This window comes from Ciconia boyciana, chromosome 16 (assembly GCF_034638445.1).
Source record: "Ciconia boyciana chromosome 16, ASM3463844v1, whole genome shotgun sequence".
Lineage (NCBI taxonomy): Eukaryota > Metazoa > Chordata > Aves > Ciconiiformes > Ciconiidae > Ciconia > Ciconia boyciana.
In genome coordinates this window covers 15,083,590-15,096,290 of record NC_132949.1, presented here as the reverse complement: position 1 = coordinate 15,096,290, position 12,701 = coordinate 15,083,590, and the positions used below count along the sequence as shown (strand labels likewise).

Here is a 12,701-nt window from a genome sequence, read left to right as displayed (position 1 = left end):
GCCCATCAGCATGGGGGGCCCCCATAGAGGGGGCCCTGCACCAGGAGCGGGGCCCACACCGGAGCGGGGGTCCTCCTCCATGGGGGGTCTCTCCTACGGGGGGGCCTCCCCATGGGGGGTCCCCATTTAGGGCCCCCCCCAGCAGCTCCACCCTCAGCCGCAGCCTGACCGCCACCGGCCCCCCCCGGGCCGCCACCGCCCTCCCCCACCCCTCGGGATCTTGGGGGGCCCCGGGGGGGGCGGGGAAGGGCGGGGGGGGCCCAGGCAGGCAGCGCAGGCAGCAAGGGGGGGCAGGTGCAGGCAGGAGGGTGGGGGCACCCCCTCCATCACCGGCCCCCCCGGCCTGGGGAGGAGGGGGGGGGTCGTAACGGGTGGGGGTCCCCAAAACAGCGGCTAATTTGGGGGGGCCCAAAGCAGCGGCCAGGGCGGCATGGAGGCGGGCGCGGTCACCCACGTCGGGGTCCCCCACCCCAAAAAAGGGGGGGTCCTAAAGGGGGAGGGCAAAGGGGGACCCCAAGAGGGGAGGAGGGGCGGCGGCGCTCAGCACCCCTGCCCTCCCCCCCAGCCCCCCCTTTCCGCCGCCATCACCCGCCGTAGGTACCCCCGAATTTGGGGGTCCCCCCGGGGGGGGGCAGGGGGGGTCGTCAACACCTTCAGAACCCCCCGAAGTTGAGGGGTCCCGGGGGAGGGGGTGTTAAAGACCTTCGCCCGCAGGGCGCCCCCTAGAGGGCCCCCCAAAACTTTCGCCAACTCTAATAAGTGGGGGGGGGCAGCGGGGTGACCCCCCGCTAATAATTTTTCGGCCGCCCCCCCCAATTTGTCACCGATGTCCCCCCCGAACCATCGGCTATAGGTGACAACCGCCCGGCAAAACAAAACGGGGGCCCCCCAAGGAGACCACCAACCCCGCAACCAGCCCTGCCCCCCTTCGTTCGGACCCCCATTTTGGGAGCAAAAAGCTGCCGCCGCCTCGAAACGGGGTAAAAATATTTCGGGGGGGTCCCCTCCCCCCGGGAAAAGGGCAGCGGTGAAGCGGGGGAGGGGCGGCGGCAGGGCCCCCTTTTTTAGGGCCCCCTCTAACAAGCAGAGGAGGTAGAAGAGGCGTAAGGGGGGAAAGCGGGGTGTTGGGCTAAAGTGGCTAAACGGGGGGAGCCCCCAAAACCACCCCCTTCAGGAGGGTGGCGTGGAGGGGGGCGGGGTCCCCCGTGGCGTAAGGGGGGCCCCCCCCCAGGGCCCCCCCCCCGGTTTGGTGGCGGAGGAGCTGGGCGTGGGCAGCCGGGGTGAGGAGGAAGGCGGAGGGGGCTGGAAGGGGGAGAGGGGGGTTAGAAATTGGGGGGTCGTTGGGATTGGGGGGGGGACGGGACCCTGGGGAGGGGCCTGGGATTGGAGGGGGCCCTGGGGAGGGGGCTGGGACTGGAGGGGGGGCCCTGGCAGGGGCCCAGGGGATCTTGGCAGGGGGATCCCTGGGGTCTGGAACCCCGGGGGGGGCTGGAATTTGGGGGTCCCTGGGAGGGGGCCCACCAAGACTGGGGGGACAGACAATCCTGGGGGGTCCTGGGATGAGGGGGTCCCTGGGGGTCCTGGGGAGGTCCCTGGGACTGGGGGGGCCTGGGGAGGGGAGGCTGGGATGGGGGGTCCCTGGGGTCTGGGACCCTTGGGGGGGGGTGTCCCTGGGAGGGGCGGACACAACCCTGAGGGGGGGTCCTGGGATTAGGGGGGGCCCTGGGACTGGGGGGCCCTGGGGAGGGGAGGCTGGGGGAGGGGCTGGAGTTTGGGGAGGTCCCTGGGCGGGGGGTGGAAACCTTGGGGAGGGTCTCCGGGGTCTGGGGGGATCCCGGGGGGCTGGGATTTGGGGGGGGGTCCCCGGGATTGGGGGGGGGGAAGGCTCCCCAGGATCGGGCCCCCGGGGCTGCGGGACTCACCGGGATGGGGCGTCGCGGGGCCCCGGGATCCCCCGGGATCCCCCCCGGAGCCGTCGCAGGGATCCGCCGGATCTGCAGGGAGGGGCGGGGGGTCGGGGGGGTGGGGGATCCCCAAACCCCCCATGGGGCACCCCAGGACCCCTCCCAGTGCCACACTGGGATCCCTCCCAGCACCCGCATGGGACTTACTGGGATCCCAGTACCGTAACGGGACCCACCGGGACCTCTCCCAGTACTATTATGGGATTCCTCGGGATCCCTCCCAGTACCATGATGGGACTTACTGGGATCCCTCCCAGCACTATTATGGGATGTACTGCTACGAGCTTCCCCAGGGTCCCCCCAGTCCGATAATGGGACTTACTGGGATCCCTCCCAGTATCATTATGGGAAGCACAGGAATCCCTCCCAGTACCATAATGGGACCCACTGGGATCCCTCCCAGCACTATTATGGGATGCATGACTATCCCTCCCAGTACCACTATGAAGTTCCGCAGGATCCCTCCCAGTACCGCTATGGGACTTACTGGGATTCCTCCCAGTACCGCTATGGGACTTACTGGGATCCTTCCCGGTACCACAATGGGACCCACTGGGATCCCTCCCAGGACTATTATGGGATGCGTGACTATCCCTCCCAGCACCACTATGAAGTTCCGCGGGATCCCTCCCAGTACCCCTACGGGACTTACTGGGATCCTTCCCAGTACCATAATGGGACCCACTGGGATCCCTCCCCCCACCATGACGGGGTGCTCCCCCCCCGCCCCCCCCCCCCACTCACCCTCCCCCTCCTCCACCAGCAGCAAGGCCAAGGGCTGGATCCCGGGGGTCTCCCGAGAGCGGCTCCGGAGGGGTCCCAGGCGTCCGGGGGGGGCCCCAGGCGTCCGGGCCCGCCGTAACTCCCGCAGGCATTCGGCCGCCGCCGCCGGGGCCCCCCCGGTGACCTCCCCCTCCACCAACAGCGCCCCAAAAACCGCCACCCCCCCCACATCCCCCGTGGCCAAGAGGAAGGTGAGGGTGGCCAAAAGGAGGAGGGAGCGGGGGGGGCCGGGGAGGGGCGGGGGAGGGTCAGCAGGGTCAGCAAGGCCCCCCACCCCCCCACGGAGCCCCCATTCTGGGGACCCCCGCGGAGTCGTGCCCCCCGCACAGCTCCCGGGGGACTCCAGCAGCAGCAGCAGCAGCTCCGTCTGAAAGGGGGGAGAAGAGAAATAAGGGGGGACCCAGGCGGCCGGGTGACCCCGCTGACCCCCCGGGGACCCAGGCGGCCGGGGGTGCCCCTCCCCACGGGACCCAGGAGTTCGGGTGACCCCCACCGCCCCCAGGGGACCCAGGTGGCCGGGGACATCCCCCCCCGCGGGGACCCCCGGTCACCCCCCCATAGGGGACCCCGGCGTCCGGGAGGGGAGGGGGGGAGGGACACTGGCGGGGGGGGGGTGGGGGGCGGGCCCGACGCGCTCGCGCACCTGGTGACGTGGCGCGGGGCGTGGCCGGCGGAGCGCGCGCAGCGCGGGGGGGTCGCGGTCCCCGGGGGGTCCCAGCGCCGCCGCCAGCCGCCCCCAGGGCCCCGCCATGGCCGCGGGGCACGACGGGGAGCGCGGGGCACGACGGGAAGGGGGCGGGTCCCCACCCCCCCGACACGCCCATGACGTCACGCTTCCCCACCACCAGCGTGACGTCACGAGCCGTAGAGCTCCCCCGCCCCGCGACCCCAGAGCCCCTATAGACCCCATAGAGCCCCTATGGGCCCCCTAGAGTCCCTGCGGGCCCCACAGACCCCCTATAGACCCCTATAGACTCATAGAGCCCCTATAGACCCCACATACCCCCTATGGGCCTCACAGAGTGCCTGTGGACCCCACAGACCCCCTATAGACCCCCTAGAGCCCATATGGACCCCCAGGCCCCCTGTAGCCCCTATGGGCCCCACAGACCCCTACAGACCACATAGAGCCCCTGTGGGCTACACAGACCCCCTATAGACCCCCTAGAGCCCATATGGACCCCGCAGACCCTCTATACACCCTATGGGCCCCACAGACCCCTATAGCCCCTACAGACCGCATAGAGCCCCCATGGGCTCCACAGACCCCTATAGACCCTCCAGGACCCCCTATAGCCCCTATGGGCCCCATAGAGCCCCTGTGGGCCCCTACAAACCCCTGTAGGCGCAACAGACACCCTATAGCCACTATAGGCCCCACAGAGCACCCCAAGCCCATACACGCTCCCCTATAATCCCTACAGATTAGATCCCCTATAGTCCCTACGGACCGTCTAGACCCCCTGTAATCCGTATGGAGCCCCTATGGACCACCCCAGCCCCTATAGACCCCCTAGGTCCCCCCAAGCCCCTGTGGACCCCCTATGGAGCCCTGTAACTCCTATAGTCCCTACGGAGCCCCTGTAGCCCCTATGGACCACCCCAGACCCCCCCCAAGCCCCCACAGCCCCCTAGACCCTCTATAGTCCCTCTGGAGCCCCTATGGCCTCTATACCCCCCCATGCCGTGACATCATCGGTCCCACCCGGACGCCTGGGTCCCCCGGGGCGGGGGTGAGTCACGGGCAGGACGGGCCGGTTCCACCGCGTCCCCCGGCCCCCCATCGTCCCCCGGGGCCACCGGGGCCGGAAAGACGGGCCGGACGCCTGGGCCCCCCCGCCGGCACCGCCCCACCCTGGCCGGGGGCACCCGGTCACCCGCCTCGGCCGCACGTAGACGGACCCGGGAGTCCGGGGAGCCCCGCTGACCCCCAGACCTCCCAGGGGACCCAGGCGTCCGGGGTGTCCCCACCCTGAGGGACCTGGGCGTCCGGGTGCCACCCCACAGGGGACCCAGGTGTCCTGGTGGCCCCCACCCTGAGGGTCCCCAGCGTCTGGGTGTCCCCACAGGGGACCCAGGTGTCCTGGTGGCCCCCACCCTGAGGGTCCCCGGCATCTGGGTGCCACCCCACAGGGGACCCAGGCGTCCTGGTGGCCCCCACCCTGAGGGTCCCCGGCGTCTGGGTGCCACCCCACAGGGCACCCAGGCACCCTTGTGGCCCCCCACCCTGAGGGTCCCCGGCATCTGGGTGTCCCCACAGGGGACCCAGGCGTCCTGGTGGCCCCCACCCTGAGGGTCCCTGGCATCTGGGTGTCCCCACAGGGGACCCAGGTGTCCTGGTGGCCCCCACCCTGAGGGTCCCCAGCGTCTGGGTGTCCCCACAGGGCACCCAGGTGTCAGGGTGTCCCCACCTCCCAGGGGACACAGGCATCCTGGTGGCCCCCACCCTGAGGGTCCCCGGCGTCTGGGTGTCCCCACAGGGGACCCAGGCGTCCTGGTGGCCCCCACCCTGAGGGTCCCCGGCGTCTGGGTGCCACCCCACAGGGCACCCAGGCACCCTTGTGGCCCCCCACCCTGAGGGTCCCCGGCGTCTGGGTGTCCCCACAGGGGACCCAGGCGTCCTGGTGGCCCCCACCCTGAGGGTCCCCGGCGTCTGGGTGTCCCCACAGGGGACCCAGGCGTCCTGGTGGCCCCCCACCCTGAGGGACCCAGGCGTCCCGGTGACCCCAGCCCCCAGGGGGACCCAGGTGTCCGGGTGTCCCCCGCCCCAGCCTGTTCCTCCCCCGGGGCCGTCCCGGTGTCACCGGTTCCTCCGGCGCCTCCCGGGCGTCTCCGCGTCCCGCTGGGGCCTGGGGGGTCCCCGAGGGGTCCTGGGCAGGGACGCGGGCGTCGGGGCGGGCCCTGCCCCCGCCCCCGGGGAGGGCGGCCACGGGGGACAGGGACAGGCACGGGGGTGGGGACACACGGGGAGGGGGATGAGGGGGGGAGGGAAGGCTGTCCCCATGTCACCCGTGTCCCCATGGCCCCGTGTCCCCCATGTCCCCCTTCCCAATGTCCCCATACACCTCATGCCCCGTGTCCCTGTGTCCCCGTACACCCCCTGCCCCCCATGTCCCCATGTCCCCCTGTCCCCATATCCCAATGTCCCCATGTCCTCCATGTCTTCCATCACCCCATGTCCCCTCATGTCCCCCTGTCACCACACCCCAATGTCCCCATCACCCCGTGTCCCCCCATCCCAATGACCTTATGTCCCTGTATGTTCCCTGTCCCTCCATGTCCCCACATCCCCCACCCCAATGTCCCCACGTCCCCATGTCCCCACATCCCCCCACCCCAACGTCCCCATGTCCCCGTGTCCCCATGTCCCCCACCCCAGTGTCCCCACGTCCCTATACGCCCCATCCCCCATGTTCCCGCATCCCCATGTCCCCCACCCAATGTCCCCACGTCCCCACTTCCCCATGTCCCCACGTCCCCATCCGCCCCATCCCCCCACGTCCCCATGTCCTCACGTCCCCACATCCCATGTCCCCCCACCCCAACGTCCCCACGTCCCCATCACCCCACGTCCCCACTTCCCCGCGTCCCCACGTCCCCACGTCCCCATGTCCTCCATGTCCCCACGTCAGTGTCCCCACGTCCATGCCCCCACACACCCCATCCCGCCCTGTCCCCACGTCAGTGTCCCCATGTCCCTGCGTCCCCCCGCGTCCCCAGGCCGGGGCGGGAGCTCCCCGTTATTTCCCAACACGGCGCCCGACCGACCGGCTCCAACACCGGCCCCGGCACAACCGGTCCCGCCAGTCCCGGCAACACCTCCCGGGGCGGGACAGCCGGCGACGCGCAGCCGGCACCACACGGCGCAACCGGCACGGCCACAACCATCACGGCACAACCATCACGGCACAACCGGCACGGCACAAGCAGGACGGCACGGCTGGCACGGCACAACCGGCACGGCACAGCCGGTGATGCTCGGCCGGCAACCACCGGCCTCACCGACAGCAACCGGCAGCGCGTAGCCGGCAACGGACGGTGTTGTTGAGGTGGTGGCGCATGGCTCGGTGACAGCGACGGCACGGTGACGGTGACGCTGCTGGCTGCCGGTGACGCCGGGTCTCGAGGACGCCGGGTCTCAGTGACACCGAGTCTCGGTGACGCTGGGTGACAGCGACGCCGCCGGGTCTCGGCGACACCGGGTGACGGTGACACCAGTTTTGCTGACACCAGGTTTCGGTGACGCTGGGTGACGCCGGGTCTCGGTGCCACGAGGCTGACGCCGGAGCCGGGATCAGGCGCTGGGATGGACTGAGGGTGCCGGATCCGGTGACGGGATCAACCTGGGATCCAGTGGTGAAACCCATCGGGGAAGCTGGGATCCGGCACCAAAATTGACCGAGGATCCGAGATCCGGCACCAAAATTCACCAAGGATCGGGGCTCTGCCCTTGACATTGACCGCAGATCTGGTTTCTACCACTGAAACTGAGCAGGGATCTGGGATCTGGTGCTGAAGTCGACCAAAGACTCGTGATCTGCTGCTGAAACCGAGCAGAGCTTGGGGATCCGGCACCGACACCGGCCAGGGATTGAGGGATCCAGCACTGAAATCAACCAAATCCCTGTGATCTGGGCCTCAAAGTGACCAGGGATCAGGGATCCGGCGCTGAAATTGACCAAATACTGGTGATCTGGCATCAAAATTGATCTGGGATCTGGGATCCGGCACCAAAGCTGACCAAGGATCAGGGGATCTAGTGCTGAGACTGACCAGGGATCTGGGATCCATCACCGACACCGACCTGGGACCTGGGAATCCGGCACCCACCAGGGATCGGTGATCCGGTGCTGGGCCGGCCGAGGGCTGGTGGAGCCGGTCAGGATTGGGGCCGGAGCGTCATCGCGGAGATCTGTCGGGGGATCAGGGATCGGGTGGCGGCCATGCCCCGCGCCTTCCTGGTGAAGAAGCCGTGCGTGGCCACGGCCAAGCGCAACTGGAGCGAGCTCCCGGACGAGCAGCGGGCGGAGATCTACGTCCCCAGTACGTTGGGGGGCTGCGGGGGGACCCAGGCGTCCGGGGGGACCCAGGCGTTCGGGGGGACCCAGGGGTCCAGGGGGACCCAGGTGTTTGGAGGGACCCAGGTGTTTGGGGGACCCACAAGTCCGGGGGGGATCCAGGAGTTTGGGGGGACCCAGGAGTTTGGGGGGACCCAGGCATCTGGTGGGACCCTGGCATTGGGGGGACCCAGGTGTTTGGGGGAACCCACAAGTCCAGGGGGGATCCAGGGGTCGGGGGGACCCAGGAGTTTGGGGGGACCCAGGCATCTGGTGGGACCCTGGCATTGGGGGGACCCAGGTGTCGGGGGGACCCCGGCATCCGGGGCAGCCTCCCCCCCCTCCCCACCCCATAGTACCCCCAGGGGACCCCGGCGTCCGGGCGGTGATTAACCCCCTTAATGACAGAGTCGGGGTACGGCCCCGCCCGGGCGGGGCAGGAGCCACGCGGCCACCGCCCGTCAGGGTCCCCCCGTCCCCTCCCGGACGCCTGGGTCCCTTGAAGGGTCACAGGGGTCAAGGGGACCCCAGGCAGACGCCGTGGGGCACCCGGACGCCTGGGTGCCTTTGGGGGGGGGCGGGGATGGGGGTCCACCCGCTCCTGGAGGCCTGGGTCCCTTGGGGGGGTCAGGGTGCCCCCAGGCCCGGGTCCCTCGGGGAGACGCAGAGCCCCTGGGGGTGCCTGGGCCCGCCCGGACGCCTGGGTCCCCGCCAGGCCCTGGGGGTGGCGGTGGGGTGGGGAGGGTGGGGGTGCCCCCCCACCCCTCCTCCCTCCTCCCCCCGGGGCCCACGCGGGCGGCACCCCGCCGGAAACCCGTAATTTGGGGCGTCGCGGCCGGAGCCGCTCGACCGGTCGGGGGAACCCCAAAAGGGGGGGGGGGGGGGAGGGGAGGGCCCCCCCCCTGCCCTGGGGTTTGGGGGGGGGGGGGGTGTCCCTGGTGGGGGCCCTGATGGGGGATCATATTGAGGGGGTCTCCATTGGGGGGGGGTCACATTTGGGGGTGCTCATTGGGGGGATTACGTTGGGGGGTCACATTGGGTGGTCCCTACGGAGGGGTTCACATCGGGGGTCATTTTGTGGGGTTCATATTGCGGGGTCCCCATCGGGGGTGACATTGGGGGTCCCCATTGGGAGGGTGTCCCGCTGGGGGATCCCCATGGGGGCGTCACATTGGGTGGTGCCTATTGGGGGGTCAAATTGGGGGGTCCCATTAGGAGGGGTCCCCATTGGGGGGTCATATTTGTGGGGTGCCCATCTAGGCAGTCACACTGGTGGGGGCCACACTGGGGGTCATATTGAGGGATCACACTGGGGGGCCCCATTGGGGGTCCCTATTGGGGTCCCCATTGGGGGTACATTTTGGGGGTCCATTAGGGGGATCCCATTGGGGGGTCCCCATTAGGTGGTTCCCATCGGGCTTCCCATTGTGGGGTGCCCATCTAGGGGTGTGGTATTTGGGGTGCAGGACCCCCCAACCAGTGTGTCCCCCCCCCCAGTTTGCCTGGGGGGCTGCCCCCTGCGCAGGGACCCTGAGCCGGCGGTGGGGGAGGCGCCCGCGTCCCCCGTGTCCCCCTCGACATGACGCTGCCCCCCGGCCCCCGTGCCCCCACGGCCCCTTCCTGCACCCCAAGGGCAAGGTAAGGGGGGCTACTAAATGTGGGGGTCCCTGGAGGGGGGCTGAGACCTGGATGTCCCCAGGTTGGGGTGTCCCAGGGCCTGGGGAGTCCTGGGACTGGGACGGGTCCCTAAACTGGGGGGTCCTTGTGCCTGGGGGCTCCCATGACTGGGGAGTCCGCAAGGTGGGGTGTCCCTATGGCTGAGGGTCCCCCTAACTGGGGGTCCCTAAGCTGGGTGGGGTCCCTGGTGCTGGGGGTCCCAAAGATGGGGGGTCCCCATGACTGGGGGGTCCCCATGACCAGGGGTCCCCATGACTGGGGGGTCCCCAAGCTGGGGGGGTCTCCATGATTGGGAGGTTCCCAAACTGGGGTGTCCCTGTGGCTGGGGATCCCCATGATCGGGGGGTCCCCATGATGACCGGGTCCCCAAGGTGGGGCGTCCCTGTGGCTGGGGGACCCCGTAACTGGGGGTCCCCAGGCTGGGAGGGGTCCCCCATGACCAGGAGTCCCTCTAGCTGGGGGGTCTCTGTGACTGGGTGGGTCCCCAAGCTGGATGATGTCCCCATGATCAAGGGGTCCCCAAACTGGGGTGTCCCTGTGGCTGAGGGTCTCCCTGACTGGGGGGTCCCCAAGCTGGGGGGTCCTGGGAATGTTGGGTCCCCATGACCAGGGGTCCCCAAGCTGGAGGACCCCATGACCAGGGGTCCCCAAGTCAGGGTGTCACTGTGGTGTGTCCCCATGAGCAAGGGTCCCCAGGCTGGGCGGGGTCCCCATGACTGGGGGTCCTGTGGCTGGGGGTACCCATGACTGCGGGGTTCCCAAGCTGGAGGGTCCCCATAACCTGCGGTCCCCATGACTGGGGGTCCCCGTGACCTACTGATTCCCATGACTGGGGGGTCCCCAAGCTGGGGTATCCCTGTGGCTGGGGATCCCCAAGAGCTGGGGTCCTCATAAATGGGGGGTCCCCATGATTGGGGGTCCCCAAACTGGGGTGTCCCTGTGGTTGGGGGTTCCCATGACCAAGGGGCCCATGCTGGGGGGTCCCCATGACTTGGGGGTCCCCAAGCTGGGATGTCCCTGTGGTTGAGGGTCCCCATGACCAAGGTTCCCATGCTGGGGGGTCCCCATGATGTGGGGTCCGCATGACCTGGGGTTCCCCAAGCTGACCCCCCCCTCCCCATCTCTTGGCAGGTACCATCTGGCCCCATGGGTGCCCCCATCCCCCTGGGCATCCCCATCCCCGGGGGGGTCCCCGTGGGGGTCCCCGTCCCCGGGGGGGTCCCCGGGGGGACAGAGCTCTTCTCCTGCCCCGTGTGCCAGAAGACCTTCGGGTTCCAGCGGATGCTGAACCGGCACCTGAAGTGTCACAGTGAGGTGAAACGTCACCTGTGTCCCTACTGCGGGAAGGGCTTCAACGACACCTTCGACCTCAAGCGGCACGTCCGCACCCACACCGGTGGGTGGGGGATGGGGGTGGGGGGTGGGGACAAGGATGGGACGGGCATGGGGATGGGGACAGGGACGGGGACAGTTGGGATGGGATGGGGATGGGACTGGGATGGGGACAAGGATGGGATGGGGGCATGGATGGGGATGAGGATGAGGGTGGGGATAGGGATGGGGTAGGGACAAGGATAGGATGGGGACAAAGATGAGGATGGGGACAGCTGGGATGGGATGGGGATGAGGATGAGGATGGGATGGGGATCGGAAGGGATGGGGACAGTTGGGATGGGATGGGGATGAGGATGAGGATGGGATGGGGATCGGAAGGGATGGGGACAGTTGGGATGGGATGGGGATGAGGATGAGGATGGGATGGGGATCGGAAGGGATGGGGACAGTTGGGATGGCATGGGATGGGGATGGGACAGGGATGTGATGGGAATGGGACAAGGGTGGGATGGGGATGGAGACGGGAATGGGGACAGGGATGGGGACGGTAATGGGGAGGTGGGCAGGACAGGGATGGGGATGGGGATGGGGACAGGGACAGGGACGGGGATGGGGATGGGATGGGGACAGGGATGGGGACAGTGATGGGGATGTGGACAGGACAGGGGTGGGGATGGGGATGGGGACAGGGACGGGGATGGGATTGGGGATGGGATGGGGACAGGGATGGGGACAGTGATGGGGATGTGGACAGGACAGGGATGGGGATGGGGATGGGGACAGGGACGGGGATGGGGATGGGATGGGGACAGTGATGGGGATGTGGACAGGACAGGGGTGGGGATGGGGATGGGGACAGGGACGGGGATGGGGATGGGATGGGGACAGTGATGGGGATGTGGACAGGACAGGGGTGGGGATGGGATGGACAGGGATGCGGATGAGGATGGGATGAAGATGTGGACAGGGATGGGGACAGGGATGCGGATGAGGATGGGATGAAGATGTGGACAGGGATGCGGATGAGGACGGGGACAGGGACAAGACGGGGCGCCCTCCTTAACCCCCATTCCCCCCCAGGCGTGCGCCCCTACAAGTGCAGCCTGTGCGAGAAGGCCTTCACGCAGCGCTGCTCCCTGGAGTCCCACCTGAAGAAGATCCACGGGGTGGCCCAGCGTTACGCCTACAAGGAGCGGCGGGCCAAGCTCTACGTCTGCGAGGAGTGCGGGGGCACGGCCGACAGCCAGGACGCCCACCTCGCCCACCTCCGCCAGCGCCACCCCCACAGCCCCCTCCTCGCCAAGCTGGCTCGCAAGGCCGCCGCCGCCCCGCCCCCCCGCCTGGCTAACCCCGCCCCCCGGCTGGCCCCGCCCCCTTAGGGTGGAGACACGCCCACCTTTTTTTCGGAGGGGGGGGTGTGGGTGTGGCCGCTATGGGGATTAAACACCAGCTCTCACCGCCAGGGGGCGTGCTTACAGGCCGCGCCCCCTCGGGATGGAAGCCACGCCCCCTTTGGGGACACCCCCCGCGGTGGAGCGCAAGCCCGGCCCTCTTGGGGCACAGGCCACGCCCCCCGGGCACAGGCCACGCCCCCCTTTGGGAACGCCCCCCCTGGCCCTGGCCGTGTCCCATTGGGGCAGCAACTTCCCCCCCTCCCCGTGAAAGCACTGACCACGCCCCTTGGACACAGCCCGCGCCCTTAGGATAAGCCCCGCCCCTCCGAGCGCTCACCCCACCCTTCCCCGCCCCTCGGGCAGGCCCCGCCCTCGGGCTGGCCCCGCCCCCGGCTGCTCCCTCCCCCTTCCCCCTATGGTGCTGCGTCGCGGGGGAGGGGTCTCCATAAAGCTCGTGTTCACCTATAGGCGCCTGTGTTCACCTATAGGCC

At 69.2% G+C, this 12,701-nt stretch overlaps 1 protein-coding gene across 1 annotated transcript; it reads left to right on the top strand.

Annotated features, from left to right (window-relative positions):
* The first annotated feature begins 10,617 nt into the window (after positions 1–10,617).
* On the top strand, positions 10,618–12,466 carry OVOL1 (ovo like transcriptional repressor 1). The gene is made up of 2 exons (XM_072880717.1): positions 10,618–10,877; positions 11,897–12,466. The coding sequence occupies exons 1-2, from the start codon at positions 10,628–10,630 to the stop codon at positions 12,193–12,195; spliced, it is 549 nt and encodes a 182-aa protein (XP_072736818.1). The 5' UTR covers positions 10,618–10,627; the 3' UTR covers positions 12,196–12,466.
* The last annotated feature ends 235 nt before the right edge of the window (positions 12,467–12,701 follow it).